General features: G+C 43.8%; 2 protein-coding genes across 2 annotated transcripts; one reads left to right on the plus strand and one right to left on the minus strand.

The window, feature by feature from the left end:
- Nucleotides 1-10,752: 10,752 nt before the first annotated feature.
- LOC308322785 (small ribosomal subunit protein uS17-like) lies at nucleotides 10,753-11,257 on the minus strand (the record flags this gene model as incomplete). Its single annotated transcript, XM_080774232.1, has 1 exon — nucleotides 10,753-11,257. The coding sequence occupies exon 1, from the start codon at nucleotides 11,239-11,241 to the stop codon at nucleotides 10,753-10,755; it is 489 nt and encodes a 162-aa protein (XP_080630358.1). The 5' UTR covers nucleotides 11,242-11,257.
- A 357-nt stretch (nucleotides 11,258-11,614) lies between these two features.
- LOC308322516 (hydroxysteroid dehydrogenase-like protein 2) lies at nucleotides 11,615-12,889 on the plus strand (the record flags this gene model as incomplete). Its single annotated transcript, XM_080773813.1, has 1 exon — nucleotides 11,615-12,889. The coding sequence occupies one exon, from the start codon at nucleotides 11,615-11,617 to the stop codon at nucleotides 12,887-12,889; it is 1,275 nt and encodes a 424-aa protein (XP_080629939.1).
- Between the last annotated feature and the right edge of the window lie 10,305 nt (nucleotides 12,890-23,194).

Consider the following 23,194-nt stretch of genomic DNA (forward strand, 5'->3'; position numbering starts at 1 on the left):
GCCTCATACACACGTATAAACGTATCACAATGCAATTCCAATGGGAGTCACATGGTTTGACCAAACATTTGTGTTTGATTGCTGATTGCTGCCTCATCAAACACAAATGTTTGGTCAAACCATGTGACTCCCATTGGAATTGCATTGTGGCAGCCATTAATCACAGACAGAGCACAGAACAGTTATCGTTTGATACGGGTGTATGAGGCCTAAGGGGCGCTCTAATCATCGTACATCATCATCAAGAATGGTGGTCCTTTATTTGGCCAAGGGTGGCCAAATAACCGACATACCCAGCCGATTTGCATATATGACGTCAATTCTCCATTCATTGTCAATGCCATTTAATGTTTGTGTTCAGACAGAATCTACACTATAGCTGTTTATAGGAGGGGCTATAGCGTCCCTCAGAAAAGCAGTGACCGATGTGTGATATAGCATACACATTGTCAAGCATGTAAATCGGGTAATTTTGTCTATTTGTCATATGAAGTATAGGGCTTAAGTAGTTATGAAATGCCCTGCATATTGCCATACTTAGAGATAAGGTGGTGATGTGGGGTGAACGTATACAGTAACAGTATAGCTGTATATTTCTATCTGGAGCCAAGATAAAGTACCGCAAGGCCAGCGGTCCGGGCCAAGTAGTAAATTCTTATCTGATCGTGAGTAGAATACACCAATAATGTAAAATCACAAATGTAATTGAAATCTTATTGTATATATACTGTAGACCACTACATCTACAACTATTAACTATAATTGGCTCCTGCATTATCTCCTCCTTGTGACTCTGTGGTCAAAACACAACTGCATGGAAATGTTAAATCCTCTTCACCCAAAGACACGGGATTGTTTTTTTCTTCCTAGAGAAGAGGTGCAGTTATAAGAAACGGATGCTACTGTATACGTACATTATGTGTGTTAGAAAGATCTACCGGAGACACACTCACCTATCGTAACAGACTGGGAACATAAGCAATGTGGTGAGTATATACAGGCGTGTTCTGTGCAGTTTCAACTAGAAACCAAACTCTCTTCCCCTTCCAACAGGGAGGCTTAAACTGATTTAGTCGGAGCAGAATGTATGCCACAGAACTGAGAAAAAAAGGATCTGATGAAATTCCGTTGTCATGGGTGGGGAAAGAGGATTATTTATGGTGTTGTTTATGCGTATATATTTCCGTAATTAAAACATATTGGCTTCCAAATGCAATATAAGAGACAAATTGCTTTGGCATGGCCGTGGCAGTTGGGGGACAGACTCTGCATACTGGCAGATCAAATGAAAAGGGATTGTGGAGACTTTGAAAGTACATTTGAGACTTCAGACTATGGTAATGAGGCCTAACATGGTGATATCGCCATGCCCAAATATTTGGTTTGTCATTCTGTGGTGACAGGATTCTCTGCGTACCATGTGTCGTGGTAGTGGTGGTGTGTGTACTGTACTGTACTGTACTGTACTGTACTGTACTGTACTGTACTGTACTGTACTGTACTGTACTGTACTGTACTGTACTGTACTGTGTGTGGAAGGGAGGGTATTGGAAATGGTGTGTGTTTTTGCATGTGTGTACAGTACATGTGCATGTGTGTAGGCCAGCATGTGTGTGTGTGTGTGTGTGTGTGTGTGTGTGTGTGTGTGTGTGTGTGTGTGTGTGTGTGCGTGCGTGCGTGCTCGTGCAAGAGCGTGTACAGTATGTGACGTGTGTGTATTGGGTTCAGGATTCAGGGGTGGGCTTGGGTGGAGGTCACAACTTTCATCATGTAAACACTGTTTCATGACTATATGTCCCAGTGAAGTAATCTGATTACTTTCAGATTGTGGGGATTCAGTTCAAAGAAATTAGCATGATTTACAGTATATTACCATTATTATGTCCTGATTGGTTACTTACAATGTATGTACAGTTGTAAATTGTAATGTTCAGTGATGGTGTGGTTATACAATCTACATGGAACCCTGTGGGTCAAGAACTGAGTCCCACAAGACAGAGTGGTGTAGACGAGGAGTGGCGTTATTGGAGAATGACAAGCTGGAGTTTGAAATAGATTGTTTTCAATGAGAGCGGTGCGAATATCAGCAACTATAGTCTGTTGTGCTATTACAAGAAAACACTTATTAAAGGATTTAAGGCCACTAAAGCCTGAGTCCAGTGCACTTCCATGCAGTCCAGGACTTTGTAACTATTCCACTCCCCAAAGCCGACCCTGATAACCGCACAGAGCCTTTCTGAGCTTTCCTATATGGTCTCTCTCTCTCCTACATTGTCTCTTTCCAAGCTTTTCTATCGTCTGTCTCTCCTACACTGTAAATGGTACATTTATATAGCGCCTTTATCCAAGGCGCTTCACATAGATTGTGCATTAGATTCACCCATTCACACACACACACACACACACACACACACACACACACATAGAGTTTAGACACAGATGACAGATGAAACCCACCAATCGGGATGCTCATTAGGGGTTCAGTGTCTTGCTCAAGGACACTTCGACTCTAACTCTGGGGGAGCCCGGATTCGAACTGGGAACCTTGCGGTTCCCATCCGGCCACTCTACCCCTGATCCACCGGCGCCGCCCACTGTCTCACTGTCTCCATTTCAGCTTTATGGACAGCTTTATGGTCTGCCTCACGGTCTCCGTCTCAGCTTTCCTGTACTGTCTGTCTCTGCCCACACACTGCCTCCACACGATATGGCCTCATTTGGCATATCGGGTCATATCGTATCAGTGAAATGTCTACCGATATGTGTCATATTATACTGTATATACCGATGTAACTCAGCCTATTTTATCTGTGCCAAACGGTGATGCCAATGGGTGCTGGTAGTAGTGTAGTGTGTCTGTGTCACTCCGAGTCCAAACTACTCTTTTTAAAATATATATGTTCTCCCTTTGAGCTTCTTATTGAGTACTGTATTTATGAGCGTTGCATCATGTTTGTCCTGTTATTGTCTTGTATTTATTGTTATTGGCAGAGCTGTGTCACTTATTTTGCCTCTTCTCTTGGCCAGTTCACACTTGTAAAAGAGACTTCAGTCTCAATGTGGTTTTTACTGGTTAAATAAAGGTTAAATAAAATAAAATAAATCCTTGAATGAAGAAATTTGTTAAAAAAAGCAGCTGTCTGTACTACTGTCACTGTACCTTAGTTTACATAATCATAATTGGTAAAATTCTTTGCACAATCCACACAGAAAAAGGCCTGTTTTCACTCCAGCTCAAAAATTCACTATCAGTTGCATACAGTATCGGTTATCGGTGATTGTCCCCTTTCTAAAATTGATTATCGTATCGGTCACAAAAATCCACATCGGTCGGGCCCTAACTGCCTCCCTCTTGGCTTCCATCTTCTCATCTTTTTAAAAGACATTAACTTTAGTCCTATACTGCATGTAATCGTCACCACCCGACCCTACACTATGTACGTGTGTGTGCGTGCGTGCATGTTTACAGTGCGAGTATGTGCACGTGTGAGTCCAGAGCTGGTTTCAATCAGTTGACTTTGACAGTTTGAGCAGAGACCAGGAGACAGCACAGACAACCACTCGTCAAACAACAGCAGGCTGTCCTGACACACTGCTGGGATAATAGGAGCAACTTTCGAAACAACACCCCCCTCCCACACCCACACATGTCACACACACACACACATACGCGCGCGAGCGCGCGCACCCACCCCGCTGCCTGTATTTTGAGAAGAACATATGTTTGCCTGTGTCTACTTCTGTCAACAGCCTTCTCGACAGTGGCACAATCCAGAGGAGAGGAGAGGAGAGGAGAGGAGAGGAGAGGAGAGGAGAGGAGAGGAGAGGAGAGGAGAGGAGAGGAGAGGAGAGGAGAGGAGAGGAGAGGAGAGGAGAGGAGAGGAGAGGAGACACACCAGGCTGATAGGACGACTCATTTCACAGCAATGCACTGGTGTGGTTTCTCCCCCCCCAAACAACACAGGGATGAAATTATTTTGTGGTAAAGAGAAATAAAAATAAAAAACATGACAAAAACCCTTGCCACAGAAAAATTGCTTTATGTAAATGTGAAAAAGAAATAAAGAAAAAAAAAGATTCTTCTGGGATACCAGCCCTCATAACCCTTCAACAACCCTGAGTCAATCTCTCTCTCTCTCTCTCTCTCTGTGGAGAATGGACATTCAAACCAGATGTGTTTAAATGATAGCAAATGTCAGAGGCAATAGTTGTACAGAACACCTGGTACAGCACAGATAGTCTGACTGGACGTGACTGTGTACATTTTGCTTCCTCTTCTGCATTCTCTTTAATGTACAATAACAATGTTTCATTTCCAACCAAACATACCGTATATATCTTGCCAGTACATGATGTGCGGCATAAGATTATCTCATCGTGGACATGGACAATAATATTGTGGTAACTCGATGCTGCAAACTTACTGGTACATGGTACATGGTGCTGTGGTATGTGTGAATGCTTTCTAAAAATGTGTTGCCATACAACCTCTCCAAGGCCGACACAGCATCCATTTATTTTAGACAGTCTACATTAGACAACATCCATTCAGACACTACATATAGACAGTGGACTCTATGTACATTAAACAGACAGTATAATGCATAACTAGCCCTCTCCTGTCTGTTAGAGGATCAGGACGAATCTCTCATCTATCACGTCTTGAAAATATGCTGCCAACATCTGACAAAAAAACAAAAAAACAAATCTATCTATATTTTTAAATGAACAAAAATGTGCAGGAGAGGAGGCACAATATCCATTTTCCATGTCCATAATATATCAACGGCATCAACCGACCCACCACGGCTAATCTCAGACATTACCTGATCCACGAGGGGTTTGTTTTTAGAGCTCACGTCACATGCGTATATTTATCCTGCCATCGGGGTCTGTGGTGGTGTGTTTTCAGGGGGGGCCCCGGCAGGGCAGGGTGGCCCTCCTTCCTCTGGCTTGGTTCTGGCTGATGATTGATGACTCTTGTTGTGACACTGACAGGGAGGGATCAGCAAAACAACCTACAACTTCTGCATAGCTCCGCTGCAGCCAGACGCCAGCTACGCTATTGTGTCATCGGTGCTGGCACGCACTCACACGGCAAGCCACTCGTACACGCATCCACCCACCCACTGACACACAGAATTCACACACACACACACACACACACACACACGCACACACACACACACACACACACACACACACACACACACACACACACACACACACACGCGCGCACGCACACGCAGACAGAGGCGGCTGGTGTTGATTTATCATGGCTGAAACATATTTTCTCATGCATTGAAAATGAATGATGGCCGACATGTTTGCATCCCAGTACACACCCATAAAACGATAATTATCCTCTGTTCTGTGGAGAGATATTGTTTTACATCTCTGCCCGTGTTTCCACGCCCTCCATTTTGCTTGTCTTCTTTCCAAAATCAACTCCGGCCACCTGTTCTGATGATGACCACACAACGGAGTCTCTCAGCCAGTCTTCTATTGCCCGGGGGGGGGGGGGGGGGTCACTCATAAATGAGTATACTTCTCGTTGCTTTAGTACCACAGCTGCCCAGATATGTAACATTTATGATATTAATGCCCCCCCCCCCCCGGATCTGCATTTTATTGAGTTATCAATTTTCTTTTTAAAAACTCTTTCCGAAACCCCAGTGACAACTTCCCATACAGAAATGTCAATTCAGGGGTGGGCCATTAACAATATATCTGGTTGCAGACAGAACGGAACGTTTTACTGCCGACGGCCGTATCAGATAATGCCAACGGCGGGCACTCGGATGTGAATCGGCGCACAGCGATACCTCCTCAGCAGCGGCCATGCAGTGGACGGCCCTGCGTGTTTCCATGTGGCGCCAGCCATTACAGACCCAGAATTCTTCACTTCATAAAAAAATATCGTCCGGGCCATATCCGCAACTGCCTGGTAATCAATACTGCCGGCACAGCTGTCACACTATAAAAACCAGTCTTCAGTCGGTGTCCGACTGCCGACTCATTTGCACAGATTCAGGCCACCGAGTGGCCTGTGTGTACCGCTCCCTTCACCTATAGCAGCAGTACACTGTCAGGGTTATATTCAGACCACCGAGTGGCCTGTGTGTACCGCTCCCTTCACCTATAGCAGCAGTACACTGTCAGGGTTATATTCAGACCACCGAGTGGCCTGTGTGTACCGCTCCCTTCACCTATAGCAGCAGTACACTGTCAGGGTTATATTCAGACCACCGAGTGGCCTGTGTGTACCGCTCCCTTCACCTATAGCAGCAGTACACTGTCAGGGTTATATTCAGACCACCGAGTGGCCTGTGTACCGCTCCCTTCACCTATAGCAGCAGTACACTGTCAGGGTTATATTCAGACCACCGAGTGGCCTGTGTGTACCGCTCCCTTCACCTATAGCAGCAGTACACTGTCAGGGTTATATTCAGACCACCGAGTGGCCTGTGTGTACCGCTCCCTTCACCTATAGCAGCAGTACACTGTCAGGGTTATATTCAGACCACCGAGTGGCCTGTGTACCGCTCCCTTCACCTATAGCAGCAGTACACTGTCAGGGTTATATTCAGACCACCGAGTGATATTGATAGGGTACAGTAATTAGACAGGAGAGGGGGAGAGAGATGGGGAGTGACTGGCGGTGAAGGCCGTCGGGGCTCGGGAGTCGAACCCGCGGCACGCCGTCCGGACGGTTGAGCTAACCGTCCCGGGCCGACCATACATTTTTGAGGGGCACTATCCCCTCCTATGTCCATCAATAAAGCGTATATCTATTCTACGTCCGAGCATAGACATGGTAACGCCCAGCCTGCCTCTGATTGGCCTATACCGACACTGCCCGTCTTGCCTGTCCTCCGAGATGCAAGGGTACTCCGTGGTGGGAAATAACCATAGACTAAAGGAAATAATACAAGTAGGCCTACAAGAGAATGGCAACACGCGACAGTAACTTAAACTTACATTTTTGTAGAAGAGGCAAACTAATATTGTTTGTGCTGTTTGCTTTGATTGAATAATTGATTGAACACGTACGTACTATGATTTGATTTGGCTGTGTTCTAAATTACAGTACAATAATGTTTCAAGTTTGCCTCGGACGTAGAAAAGCACTATGGTAAGACAGAACATGCAAAGCACTAACTCATGTTAGCAGAAAACGACATCATATTTTGGATATCCCGAATTCATCGACTTCAATCTTAGTGCATATGAGTTAGGAGTTAGGAGTTCACACGGGCAGATGCAAAGATACAGTCTACCAGTCATTGTCAATGGAAGCCAGCGACATGCAGATGCAAAGATGCATCCGACGTTTGTAGCTGCTGCAAAAGCTACAAAGCTACAAAAACGTCCTGGCTTGTGGTTTCAACTTCAGATACAAAGATACAACGCTACAAATACACGCTGTGTAGCTTCACATCTTTGTATCTTTTGCATCTGCCTGTGTGAACCATCCACACCTGTATATACAGTATATGCTGATGACATCAAGGATCTCCATACATGAGCATAAAAGGGACCAGACAGACATGGGTACAATGGGTAGTCTGACAATGCATACAACGGATTATGCATATTAATGAACATGGTGCATTCTCAACTTGCGTCGCTCCTGAGTATAGGCCAGTGGCCAGGGTAATTTTAATTTGCATTTGCAATGTTTGAAATGATAGAATAGTCACTCAGCAAAGCTGCATAAACAATAATAAATCTGAGCAAATACCCTTGGATGGGCAATAAGACAAATGCACCAAACTGCAACATCCCCCAAACTGTTCACTTTCTTGGCCTGTGTGTGTGTGTGTGTGTGTGTGTGTGTGTGTGTGTGTGTGTGTGTGTGTGTGTGTGTGTGTGTGTGTGTGTGTGTGTGTGCGCGCATGCGCGTGCGTGCGTGTGCGTGTTGTCTCCATCGAGAGCTGGGCAGTGAAATGTAGCACAACGCCACATTGCAATCTGATCTGTACTCGACAGGACCTTGAAGTAGGCCCAACCACATCTATCAGGGACTGGCTGTGTGTGTCCTTGTGTTTCTCAGGGAGAACTCTCTCAAGGATGAAGCAACTCTTCAAAAGCATCTCCCCTCTTTTGATGTGACTGGTATAGGGATCCTTCTCAGCTCCACCGCCATCTTTTAATTGATTATGTGAGGCAGAGGGCAGCTGGATTGTAAATGAGGTGAGAGACAGCGAGACACCACACTCAGCTATTCCTCTTATCTTCCACTACAATGACACTGGCAACGGGGCCGGTGTATAAAGTAAAAATCTGCATGTTTAGAGGTCTAATTTATCATGAACAAATCAACAAATGAACCATTAGGGATTAGGCTGATTTCTGTACGTGAAAAAATGTATGGGATTTTTATTGGTGGAACCACAAAATGGCTGCCACTGCTATCTATGCTCTATTGGCTAAGTTTGCGGGAAGTGTGTGTTTTGCACAAAATGCTACAATTCATGAACACAGTGTCTGATTGGCGTGCAACTTTGCATCCCCATTCCCTATAGAGCGTCGCAGTCCCGCCCCCTTTCATGACGACGCCAGGCCCAGGAAATTGTTTCCAATGCATTTTTCCCATAGACATTTCAAAACCTATTTATTTAAAGACCTTATAATTAGCGTCGTACAAAGCCAACTCTTGTCGTGACAAATCATGACAACAAACACAATATTTTGGACCAAACAAATAATTACAAGGAAGAAGAAAGAAGAAAACAACAAAAAAAGTGTTCTTTCCAATTATTTGTTCAGCCCGAAAAATTGTGTTTGTTGTCATGATTTGTCACGACAAGAGTTGGCTTTGTCCGCGGCGTAAACGTCTTTAAATAAATACTTTCTGAAAAGTCTATGAGGAAAGTTAATGGGGATTTATTTTCCGGGTCTCTCGAGGGGCCGGGACTGCAACGCTCTATAGGCCAAGAACCCTATTGTGCTGAAAGACTACGTATTTTTCCAATGGAAATATCCTAAAAAACGGGGTCATATTATAATCGGGGACTAGACTATATTGTCTTCAATGTTCTTGTTCCACAAATGAGTCTTGAAAAATGGGGGTGGTCTTATAATCGGAGTAGTCTTATATTCGGCACAATACGATAATTAAAATATTGTGTATTACCTAAAACATATCTTTCTTCACTGCTTGAGTGGAAGTGTTTTGTTATATCTAGAAACCAAGCAAATACCTATAATGTTGCCATGCTAAAAGAAGCATAAGGTTTCTCCTTCCAGAACTTACCAGAAGTGGAAATAAAATCACTCTCTACTCCAGTGGTGGCTCAGGGCATGGTGACATTTGACAGTCTTTTATAGTATAGAAAGAGACATGTTTGGGCGTGGAACAAATTCAATTGCTTGCGTATTGATCCCCAGCCATCCGTCATTATTCCCAGGTTGATTGACAGGTAGAAATTGGTTACGTTAAGCATTTCAAATGTTATAGGGGAGCTGACATTTGCTTGCCTGCCTCCCAGTGTCAATATTGTTGGAGGGATCTGTAGCTTTATGAGATAGCATTATACACTGACAGTGGATTTTGTGTGATGTCCCAGTGTTTTTCCTGACATAATTTAAGATATATTAAAAACCGACGGAATCTCAAGGTGTTTAACCCATTCTGACCGGGAACCCGTTTCGGTGTTAGCATCATGTTATGTTTAGCTATTGAAAAACAGCAGATCTACAAGCTCATAGCGCGCCACCGAGTGGCGCGCTACAAGCTTGTAGGTCTGCTATTTTTTGAAAAATCAAAGAACGACTGACATTTTTTAGAATCTGATCTCAGGTCAGAATGGGTTAATCAGACCTAGTGTGTGTCCAGTGGAAACCTCGTATGAATCTGATCTCAGGTCAGAATGGGTTAATGCCAATATTATTGTCCTTCTCCAGGGGATCATGTATGCTCATAATGGGTGGTGGCTGCACGCACGCAGCTCTTAATGTATTCCCGGCGTGCTCTTAGGCATTGAGCACACCAATGACATCCAGATCCAACCGTTCTGATGGAATGGTGTCAATGGTGCTTATACGGCAAAGCATCATGGCCTCATTGAGCTCCCTCTGACTGTCATCTGCTCCAGACATGAATTCAACAAGATGTCATTGGCCCTCATTTAGCACATTTTAGTCAGAGGAGTCATTGGACATAATTGTTAAGACCACCAGATACTTAGTTGGGGGGTTGCTGTTTCGGGAAAAATGTATTGTCGAGTGAGGTGTCAAAAAGTCTTGATTTTGATTCTGCTATAGTGTAGATTTTTGTCCTAACATAAACATTAAATGCCATTGGCAATGAATGGAGAATTTACGTCATATGTAGACGAGCAAATCGACATGTTACATCATGATGATGTACGATGATAAGAGCGCCCCTCAATTCACACGGGTGTTTTTTTCTTTTTTTTTTACAGAACATTTTTATTATTGAGGTTTAATGTTTGTTTTTAGTTCAATGTTTGTTTTAAAAACGCCATTGACAATGGACAGAAATTAATGTTTGTCTGGTCCCTAACACAAACATAAAAATCCCATTAACAATAAAGAGAATTCAATGTTTGTTTTGTCACCGTTTGTTTTACATCATCATTACATCACCTAATCATTGCAACGTGAGTTAGACTTATAGAGTTAGCTCTACCGAATTCCCTCCTCAATGTTGTAAGACGATAAGAGCGCCCCTCACTTCACACGGGTGTGATTTATTTGACAAAAGTCCGCTATAAAAGCAACATTTTAGAACTTCTGGAATTGCTTCTTGGCTCCAGCTGCCTTATTGGTTACTTTCAACACGTTGAACCGCACCGTCTTGCTGAGAGGGCGACACTCCCCGACGATCACGACGTCTCCGACCGTGACGTCTCTGAAGGCGGGCGACAGGTGGACAGATATGTTCCTGTGCCTCTTCTCAAATCGGTTGTATTTGCGAACGTAGTGCAGGTAGTCCCGTCGGATGACGACGGTCCTCTGCATCTTCATCTTGGTCACCACGCCGGAGAGGACACGTCCGCGGATGGAGACGTTTCCAGTGAAGGGGCATTTCTTGTCAATGTAAGTGCCTTCGATAGCCTCTCTCGGGGTCTTGAAGCCAAGCCCGACATTTTTATGGTAGCGAGGGAGCTTTTCCTTTGCCTCCTTGCCACCTTCAGTGGCCAGAACAGGCTTTTTGTTCTGGAAGATTATGGGCTGCTTCTGGTAAGCCCTCTCGGTTTGCGCGTCCGCCATCTTCGCCTGCCGAGGTGTAAAGAGACGACTTGATTTTCAAATAGTCAGTTGCTGTCGAGTTCGATGGTATCGGCAAGGACCCAAGGACGTGATGCGCAAAGTGGGAAGTGAGTTGGATCAGCGGATCTCCCAAAACTATTTATAAATCAGCAAATACCCATATATGGAGTATGTTGCATGATCAATATGACATTATACACTGACTCCATATTTGAGCATGCCACTGGCAAAACTCCATTTAGGGGAATATTCACATGCAGTATGAAAGGAAGCTTGCAGCTTTTTCTTTTTATTGAGTCAAATGAATAAATAATAACAATAAAAAAAAGTTTTCGTCTCATTCCACAAAGGGGGAAGGTTGGAAGTTTCGAAGATGTTGCAAAACACTGGTAAACTGTCAGGTGTCACTCTGTTCATTACTGGCGCCAGCCGAGGCATCGGTAAAGCCATCGCTCTGAAGGCGGCGAAGGACGGAGCCAATGTTGTCATCGCCGCCAAGACGGCGGAGGCGCATCCAAAGCTCCCTGGAACCATTTACACCGCGGCGCGGGAGATCGAGGCCGCCGGAGGTCAGGCGCTGCCGTGCGTCGTCGACGTGCGCGACGAGGAGCAAATCAGTGCCGCCGTCAAACAGGCCGTCCGGAGGTTTGGAGGCATCGACATCCTGGTGAACAACGCCAGTGCAATCCACCTGACGGGAACGATAGACACTCCGATGAAGAAGGTGGACCTCATGTTGGGAGTCAACCTGCGAGGCACCTACTTGACATCCAAGCTCTGCATTCCTCAGCTCTTGAAGAGCAGCAGGACACCTCACATCCTGAACCTCTCTCCTCCTCTGAACCTCAACCCCGTCTGGTTTAGGAACCACACGGCGTACACCATGGCCAAGTACGGCATGTCCATGTGCGTCCTGGGCATGGCGGAGGAGTTCCGGGGTCGAATCGCCGTCAACGCGCTCTGGCCGAAGACCGCCATCCAGACGGCGGCCATGGACATGCTGGGCGGGTCCGGCGTGGGAAAGCAATGTCGCACGGTGGACATCGTGTCCGACGCAGCGTATGCCGTCCTGTCGAAGCCCACCTCGTACACTGGAAACTTCGTCATCGACGAGACGCTCCTCCGGCAGGAGGGCGTGGTGGACTTCGATCTGTATGCCGTGGAGCCTGGTCACGCGCTGTTGCCGGATTTCTTCCTGGATGAGGAGGAGCCTGAGGGATTGGCCAAACGGATGGCGCAACATGGGGCTACCCCGGCGTTCAAGCCACCCGGTAGTAGTCAAACTGGCAGCAGTGGGAGTTCTACAGGGGGTCCCATAGAAGCCACGTTCGATGTCATCAGAGGAGTCCTTAATGCTGACGTGGTGAAGTCCACTCGGGGAGTGTACAAGTTTGTACTTTCCGGTGAGCACGAGGGCGTCTGGTACATTGACCTGAAGAACGGTTCGGGGGCGGCTGGACGGGGCGAGCCGTCGGTCCGAGAAGACGTCGTCATGACGATGGACTCGTCCGACTTCAGCAAAATGTTTGCCGGGAAACTGAAGCCGATGACGGCGTTCATGTCTGGGAAGCTGAGAATCAAGGGCGACATGGCGATGGCCATTAAAATGGAGAAGATGATGTCATTGATGCAGAAATCCAGACTCTAACTTCCACCAGACCGCCTTAACAGGACTTGATTATCATACCGCCTGACTGAATTATTCTCGTAACGCCTTAACTTTTAGTGAGAGCTTAGCCAGCGTGATTTCTGGTATAGAGGGGCGGGTGCCGGCGGGATCATGGCGGTGGGTCCTATCAGTTCCCCTCCCCTCCCCGGTGGAAAACAGCGGAGAACACTGACGTCACCACATTTGGAGGGACGCCCCTCTTCACTGTTATTCACTCCCACTCACTCCTACCAGGAAATGTGGCTCGTTTGCCCCGCAGGCTTCTCCTTCTCTTGTGAAAACGAAACGCCTGTGGTCTACGAGGCTATAGTGAGAGAGCTTAACAGAACTGTAACAAAACATTGCAGAAATCACACAACATAATGGCCTTATACCTTTCTTGGTCCATCTTAACAGGTCACCATGGTAACTCAGCGTCAATCCACATCTTTGTTGTAGCCAACGCACGGCTATAGGTGTCAGACATGTCAATTTTCCGTGTTGTCTTGTTGTCCTCTGTTTTTCTGTTGTGTAACATTGTTTGAATCATGTTGGAGTGCTGGCTCAAAACTACGAGCAAATGCCTACCAAGTGGGGACAGCCACTGTCCTCCTTTCCTATTGGTTGCCCGGTCAAAGTTCATGAATGTTGAACTCTCAAGTTCAACACGCCACAACAAGAAGCTCCACCTCTTTGTTCCCATAGAATGGAAGTCAGCGGGATGCTGGCCTAACGCATGTTGTGTGGCCTTGCCCTATAACACTACAGACCTTGACTCAGACCACATTAAAGCCAACATACTACCCGTTAAAAGGTTTAACTTTCTACCTTTACGTATGTGATGTCACCGGTGGTGGATTCATTTTATAAACTGTAATCATAAACGCTGATGTTCATATTAAAATGTTTAAGTTTTGAAAAAAAGGGACAGACAGGACGGGTACTCTGACAACTGCCATTGTATAACACAACAGGGTGTGGTCGCTGCCTTTCTCCAACTTGCTTCGTTTCCGACTTGCATCGCTGCAGAGTTGGGCACCGACCTAGTGATACTAATTAAGGTTTCATTCCGTTCAGGTCAAACACAGTCAGGACGGGTGCTGCTATTGTGCTTGTTGGCTCACTGGAAAACTGCTGCTACACTAAACGGAACAGAACCGCAATTAACTTCATCAATTACACTTGCTTGTTTCCCTGCTAATTCATGTCAATATGCGATAGCTATGCTATTCACTATGCTCTATTGATGGCCTGCATCAGCCACTAAACCTTGTGGGAATATACCATTGTCCTGATGATGCTTGAACATCAATTAGGGTTAAGGTTTCGGTTCGGTCTTCCTTTGTTTTTCTATCACTGTGGCTTTGCATTGGTTTTGGGGGAGGCCTTTGCATGTGAAAACACTGACAGATACACCTTAGACAAGTTAACGGGGTATACTCTGCCTGTCCTCTTTCATTGACCTATCCTTTGTTGGTCAAACCCAAAAGCAAATGTTTAGGTCTAGCTGCCCATCCCTCTCATGCTGTATACCTTAACAGGAGACACTGTCCATATAGACCAGCACTCCTAGATCAACATTGGGCTGACTGGACAGTGGGGAGGTCAATACATAATCAATGTGATGACCAACTTGTTTCCATCTCCACTCACCATACACGTATCTGTACAAAATGAGTGAAATGTATATATTTCTCTGAGACTGCATGTGACATGTAATTAAAAAAATAAATCACACTTGTGTGAAGTGAGGGGCACATTCTGTGCTCAGCCAATCAAATCATCACAAATGTCATTCCGGCCAATCACTTTTCTGCCCTCACTTTTATCCTCAATATGTACTTTGCTCAGCCAATCAAATCATCGCTATGGGGTGATCAGCCAATCAGGAGGCCCTCAAAAATACCAAATCCAAGAGGACTATGAGGTCATTGAGGGCAATGTTGGACGAAATAACACCTTTATATGAATCAGTATTTATTTTGAACTTGAAATGACATTGTTGCTGTTAACTATGAAGGGCATAATCAACAGCAAAAAAAAACATAATTTTGTGTTATATGTAGGCTACAGTAGCTGAATGTATGTCAATTGTGGATGTTTCCATTTGCCAGCTATATAGAACAGAAACTATATAGCAGATTGGCCAGGTACCAACTTGCAAAACGCAAAGGATTAAATTAGCAAAAAATGTAATTAAATTACAGCCACCATTACGCAGAATACTACGACATATGTAGCGGTCACATATGTTACACACCTGCACCTCAGGGTTGTCTCACTCAGAATGGTATTAAAGATTAATGCATGCCTTATGGGATCTGGAACGTCTGGGATTCGGATTTTGTTGTATACTTTTCATCGAATTCTGGGAAACGTTAAGTGGGGTAAATGTATCTGGTGTAATCCCTGGATTAGCATAGCAACCAGCTAATGGCCAGGGAGTGGACATGTGTCTGTGTTTCAGGTTGCATTTAACCTGACACTCTTACTGGCTCGACGGGCTCAATGCAAAGTGAGAAACACAAAAAGTATAGTAAAAACAAAACAGAGATAAGCTGTTCATAGACCCGATACAAGGATTGACACGCAGACACGGACAGGAGCAAAAACAGCTGTCCAGCCTGGCAGAGACGACAAATTATGCTTTAATTACTAATTTAGCTTTGACATATCACCTGCCGTATGCAAGCCACCAGTAGTACAATGTACAGATACACGCACCTCAAAGTAAAGTAACAGCCATGGTTCTATATTCTCTACTATACTACAGTAGATAACTATACAATTTCAACCTGAGGAAACGATTTTCAGTGCACACTGCACATGTAGTCTTTTGTGCACAGCGTGGTTAGGTAAACGTTCTCAGTTCGTTTTGAGAGTAGAGAGAGAGTAGCAGAGTTTTTGCTGTAGGCTACAATTAAAAGATTTAAAAACATCCCCATGAAATTTCCTGGGTCAACAGTTTACAACCCATGAAGATTGGGATTCCCAAGCCTGCAGAAAAGTTTAATGATTAAAAAGTATTGTAATTTATCATGGCGTCTTAGGGCTAGACTAAATGACGGCCTTTAATTCACATTCATTTTGGTTTGCAATCAGTCCCACTGCCCCCCTCTGCAATTTACAGCACAATTCACCCAGAGGTTTTTGCATTTTACTGTGTCATTTCTTGAGCAAACTCTGGATTTATAAGAAACACATGACATTAATGGAAACTGCTATTAAAAGTCTCACACACGCGCACGCGCGCGCACACACACGCACACACACACACACACACACACACACACACACACACACACACACACACACACACACACAGAGTGACAGTACACAACGCAATGCGTGTGCAGTGCACCCATTTGGCAACAATACACTATACCACCACAAAGACATAAACACATTCACACATTATAGTTGGCACAAATGTACAGAAATCTGTGCTCCATCTTTCCCTCTCTTTAACTGTCTGTCTGTCTGTCTGTCTGTCTGTCTGTCTGTCTGTCTGTCTGTCTGTCTGTCTGTCTGTCTGTCTGTCTGTCTGTCTGTCTGTCTGTCTGTCTGTCTGTCTGTCTGTCTGTCTGTGTCTGTGTCTGTCTGTCTGTCTGTCTGTCTGTCTGTCTGTCTCTTTGAACTCAAATCTACGTAGATAGTTATGGGTCTTGGTCAGGGACATATCGACACAATGCACATCAGTCCTTCCGATACTTTCAACCATACGGTATGGCTTCCCATATATGTATATAAATATATGTGTGGGCGGATACATGTCACCAGTTATCTTTTAATACAATTAAAGTGCCCCATAATTGACTCTATATGAAGTGTTGGACGTGTAAAGCTGTGAAAACAATGGAAACAATGTTTACAATATGCTTGTTAGACTGTCGATCGTCATACATTGATAGATACCACACTTGCGTGCATATATTTTGGATTTTGGTGTATTTATGTGGGTGCGTTCGTTTCGTGCAGACGCCCGTGACTGACTAAACCTGCATGGATTGGGTTGAACTTTGGGGGTTTTTTTACGTAGCGCGAGTCGCACCCCTGCATGAGCAGCCCTGGACCAAACCCGTCTGCCAAACGTTCCCCGTCTGAAAAGACCTTAATGCTGTAATATTGTCCAAACACCACCAAGCCCCCACTTTGAAAACCACTGGTCTAGGTGGTGTCTGTGAGCTGGAGCGACTAGGGTGCTGTCAACTCGCACTTGCAGCTGATCAGGTATACTTTTATAGGTCACACAGTCAGGTTATATACTGTATAATTAAACTGTGTGATCTAACTTTGTCTTTTGAAGGGAGGCTGGCTCCTGAAAGCGATCCACATGCTCCGAGAGAGCAAACTCACTTTATATTATATTATGTGTTCAAACTTTCACACTGTTTTTGGACTAAGTCACACACTCAAAAAAGTTCTGGAGGAGATGACGTGAAATTAAATTACTTTAATGTCATTTTCAAAGGTTAATAGTATTCCTCCAACTTGGGCCTTTGCTCTAGCATGTGTGCGTGTGTGCACTGTGCATGTGCATGCAATTTCTCACTCTACATACAGTGTGTGAAACTACACATGCACAAAGTCATGGTTGCAGCCTTGTTACATTTCAAGCACCAAGAAGGTGCCTGCTCCCAATTCCTGCACATGTTTACCCTCTCTATTGTGTGAAGCAAAGATATCTTGCATGAACCTGCACAATCTTTTTACAAAACATTCTATAAGATTTTTTTCTAACACTCTATATTTTCTCACACACTGCAGCTGCAAATTATCACAAAATACATGGCTAACCGAGTCTCCGGACACTGTTCTGAAATACAGCCTTTATTGATTAGTTAAGATCTACAAGCTATGTGTTGAGACACCGCCTTACTACGGAATTTAAATGATGCCATATAGGCCAGGATGACCATGAAGAATTTGATCATTCGAGAAATGTGAGGAATTCAGCATTGGTCCAAGAAGTCAATTTGCAACTTTGGAATAGGGAATCTGATTGTGCTTGTAAACTATAAGAGTTTAATATGTGAGGGCAAGAATAACTTACAATAATTGTAGTTTTTTACGGTATTGTTAACATCCAGTGTTTTACACAGGATTAAAGTCTATCACCACAATCTTAACACAGTAATTAGTAGTTCCCTGTAAACTCCATACTAAGTATATACATGGCTTAATTACTAGCCATTAGTAAGCTCAATGAGAAAACCCTCCTCCTAACCAATAGCTTGTAGCATGTAAAATAAGGCATTGAAAATGTATCAGTAATGACTAATACAGGATTAATAAATTGCTAATACTCATGATAACAAGCAAGTCTTTCATGGTCAATAATGTGTAAAAAGTATTATTAGCCTGTCGTAATTTCTACTTCAAGTTAGCTTATCTTCACTGATTTAGCACAAATTTCTGGACAATCCCAGAACATTGTAGGAATTAAAGCTCTGAAACTAATTGAGGATGTGGGATATTATGTGAACTTAAACAGCTGACATAAATGTTACGTACGGTATGTCACCCCCACCCCCTGAACAACGTTCATGTTGTCAGTTTAAACCTACGCACTTCATCTGTCTATCCGACAGTCAGACATTCAGTCTTAATAATAATTTGGCATGGAGGAAGTTTGGTTTGACCAAAGTCTGTGGTGAAATCTTCTTGGCACATATGATAAGAAACAAACTAACTGGGGTTTAAGAGGCCATATTTTACATAATTATGGCCTCTCTGTTTCTTACATATATGACTCACTTTGATCGATTGGTCACAGATTGATATTATTTGGTGGACTAAAAGTTGATATACGGCAACAACAAACATGATGTAGCACCTTGTCGGGATCATACAATAGTCTGATAACGTGTACCTCCAGGTTCTTGTAAACTCAGGACTAAAAAGCATTATGTGAGACAGCACAGTATAACTGTCCATCACCAGTGTTCTACAAGGTGGAAAGTGTGCAGATAAATTATGCAAACTGTTGAGACTTGGCACCCACATGGACTGAAGAATGAAATCAGTACCCCCGGTCCGATTTTCACACTTAAGACGTCAAAGGCCCCTCGACAGGGTTTTCATCACCAATCATCGCGGTGATCTCTTTTGCATTCAAGCAAAACCAACAAAAAAAAAAGAATGACAGTTGGATCTAAGCTGTCCACAAACGATGCCTTGAGGCTTTAAGTGTGAGTTTCAGCCGAGCGTAAAATGTCAGCCGGGGGAAGCTTCCCAAAGCGAAGGCTTGTTGGCAGCGTAGAGTGGAAACCCAGATTCATGCGAAGGAAAAGGGAGAAGACGTTTTTGGTTTTGCACGCTGCAGTTTTTTGCGGAGGGGGCTCTGGCGTTCCGCTCGCATGTCATCGGAGACGGCATCGCCACACTACGACGGCACAGAAGCACAAATTGTAGCCTATATTTTAGCTTGGACGATTATTTATGTACCTGCCACGGATTTTGACTCGAGCTCACTGTGTTTCAGAAAACCTCCCACATCTCTCTCTCTCTCTCTCTCTCTCTCCCCCAGCCCCAGATGGAACAAGCCGGAGCGACCGCATAAACATTCTGGAGTCAGAATACCTCAGATCCTCCTCTTAGTGGAGTTATATGAATTCCCCATATGTGGTACAAAATTATGCATAAGAATAATAATAAAATGGGAGGCTGATGCCTGTTTGTGAGAAGCTTTGTGGGAATAAAAAATATCAATCCTGTGCTAAGACCCCAATCAATTTTATAGATGGATTTGCATGATATAAACAATCAACATTTCTGATTTGGGGGGGGGGGGGGGGGTTGATGCTTGTGCTATCTGATACCGATCGCCTCTCACAGGGTTGCTCACATAATAGGCCTACATATGGTTGTTCTGTATGGAAATCATACTAAGAGCTGGCTGTGGGAAAATTAATCAAATTCTTTGACGGCTATTTGCATATTTGTTGACTGTTTGTGTGCTTTATTGGGAGTGATCCAGTTCATATCAAAGAAATCCTGGACATTAAGATATATTGTCCTAATTTTAGGGACATTAGGGTAAAACCACCATAACTTACTCTCCATTGCCCTCACAGTATCTTACTGTGCCCCACATACACTTAATATTGCCATTGGTTGAGCAAATTCCAAGGTTTAATTGCCAATGTTATTCACTTTGCTTTTTGCTTTGTATTGTTTTTTATTTTTATTGTTCTCATTGTTTTATTACTCTTTTTTGTCGCATTGTTAATTTGTACACTAAAATGTTTTTGTTTTATTTTGCTCTGCAGTGCTGCTATATTTTAATTGTTTTCAATTGACATACGGCATGTGTTTTTGTGCTCATTTGATTTAATTATGTCCACAATTTATTGTGCGTCTGCACCTCGGCACCACTGAAAATGACGATATGCCCTCAACGCGTCTGAGGTTTTAAATAAATAAACGGTGATGATGATGATTCACAGTCCATTTAATAACATACGGTATCACAGTCCAACAGCATGCTGTTATACTCCGTCAGTGTAGCCCTGCTGAACAGCATCGCTCTGTGCCGAGACTCTCACTGGTAGGGCCTAATCCAGTGATTGGTTTTACCTTATCACACAACTTAACCCATTCTGACCTGAGATCAGATTAAAAAAATGTCTTCTACATCCTGACAGTTTTCCATTCTCTGACCCGAGATCAGATTCTAAAATTGTCTTCTATGTCAGTCGCTCTTCGATTTTTCAAAAGAAAAGCAGACCTACAAGCTCGCAGCGCGCCACTCGGTGGCGCGCTATGAGCTTGTAGATCTGTTTTTTTTTTTCAATAGCTAAAGCACGACACGATGCTAACACCAAAACGGGTTCCCGCCCAAAATGGTTTAAGGAGTGTACACTTCTAAGCTGACGGGATTGAACCTCTGTTCGATACAGGTTTGCAAAACTGAATCTGTTGAGCCTCCAAGATTTGATATGGGTATTTAAAGCTCTGCGCGGCATTAACCGCCAGGCACAACAAAATAGCCCGCCTTTTAACAGGGGCTGCTCGGGGAGGAGGGGTGGGTGGGGGGGGGTATCCCGAGTCGGGATGCAAATTGAAATGATCCGAGAGCAGATGGGGAGTAGGTGAGGAGGGTGTGGGGTGAGGTGGGGGTATACACACACACAGGGTGGGAGGTGGCTGAGTTTCAGGATGATGTGGATATAGCAGTGAGGTTGATTGAAAAGGGAGTTATTTGAGGAGTTAGTTGTGATTATTGCTCTTGTGACTCCTTAGAGGAGACGGCGCTGTCCACCCTCTACCACCTATACCAGCAGCCTTTTGTTCAGTAAACATGCTCCTCTCATCTCCGTTCATGGATGTACTGTACAGTATATGGGGTGTACAGTAGATACATAATAGGGCTTCCCAAAAGGTAGTAGACCACATGACATGCCCCTAAAAAATATACAATTTAAATATATTTTTTGGGCGTCACTGCCACTTGAATTAAGGTGACTTGATTGATCGGGCATCAAAAAGGGCCCATCGGCTCGAACCCACAATGCAATCCTTCGTTTTCAAGAGTGTTGCGCATGCACAAGCATCAGTAGCATTAGTTATTATAGGGAGAAAGAAAACTACTAATCCTATTCCCCCCCCCCCCCCCCCTCTATTTCCCATTCCAACCACCTAAAACCTGCCCACGACCCGGGGATTGTGTGTTTAGTCGGTCGGATAGGCGTTTTGGTTTTGTGTGAACTACAGGCATACAGAAGGACAGGTATTTCATGCATTTATAGAAGGATTTAATGTTATTTATTTTACCATAATGGAATGCTGTTTTTGGTGATGTAGAACTTGCCTGTGTGTATTGGGAAATGAGCATGCGTAAATGCAAATAAAAGTACTAGTACTAAATACACAAAAAATATATCATAACTGTTTTTATAGTTGTATTATATTACAGAATTCCAAGGCACACCTTTGAACCACCGGTGGACAGTGTAATACTGTGGTTGTACTGGACAGCTTAAATAGGCTACAGTAGGCTATGTCTAGTTACTTTACTGTACAAGTGAAGCAGGATGTTGATGAAAAAAGGACAATTCTGTGCTCAGCAAAGAGCAAACCTACCGTGGCTATAAATCAATTCAAAGAAAAAAAAGAATATTCTTTGTGTGAATCTCATAGTTGGTAATAAAATGTTTACATATTTGCTACAATTTATAGCTTGCTTGATGCTTCATCTGCAAGTTATACAGCCTCGGTAATTATGTCTTTATAAATTGATAGTGATCATAAATGTGCCATTCTGAGATCATTTCAATCCCATCATAATGTTCCATAATCAGTGACCACAAAGCTGTTGGAGATACTGGGGGACATTTAGACACGGAGATAAACGATGTGGTGCAAAGTAGGCCAACATATACTCAATGTGCTGTGCTTAAGATAAATTACTTTGTTTACTTGAGTAAGTATTTTTATTAGGCTATATATCGATTAATTTATACTTCCAATCCACTATACATTATGTACCTTTTACTCCACTACTATTATTTTGGAAACATTATATTACTATAGTTACTTTATAGATTTAGATTATTAGTAGGCTACAAAACATGAAGCAATTACACCCTGATTCACTCAGGCTATTCGGAAATAGCAGATCTAAAAGCTCACAAAAGCTATAGATCTGCTATTTTTTTTAAAGGTTTGACAAATTTTGATGAATGTCAATACTTTCACTTTGGTACTGTTAAGTATATTTTGATGCCAACACTTTTGTACTTTTACTGAAGTAATATTTTGAACACAGGCCTTTTACTCGTGTATAACAACAGAGTATTCTCGTTGGTACTTCGTCCATCAGCGCTGGTCTTGAGTCATGGCGGTGGTAATTTCACAAGCTACATGTTGCCATATGTCAGTGATACAACACGACAGCATAGAGACATCATTTCTCAGAATTATCAGTGAACATAACATCACTGTGGCTGGAGGATTCTTTTTCTTTTCCCTTTTCTGGTGCATAGGGGCGGACAGAGACTTGAATTGAAAGCATGTTGGCCGCCGTTGAGCCGAGCGCGACTGTCTAGAGAGTGTAGAGAGTCTAGAAGTTGTGTGATAATCATAACCATGCTGTCCTCTGGTCCAGTGCGAGATGCCAGCGTTCTGGCGCACTGGAACCGCTGTGTAAGTAAAGCATCATGCGTCCTTCATTAGGTGCATGCTCTCCAGACCAGAACATTTGAAGCTCCGCTCGAACAAATGAGATTATTTTGACTCGGGAGTTGCCAATGTGTTGGCAATGTGTTGGCAACTCTGCGGCCACCGTCGCTGCAATAGCCACTT

The sequence above is a fragment of the Protomyctophum bolini genome, assembly GCF_963924005.1.
Source record: "Protomyctophum bolini genome assembly, chromosome: 10".
Taxonomy (NCBI): Eukaryota; Metazoa; Chordata; class Actinopteri; order Myctophiformes; family Myctophidae; genus Protomyctophum; species Protomyctophum bolini.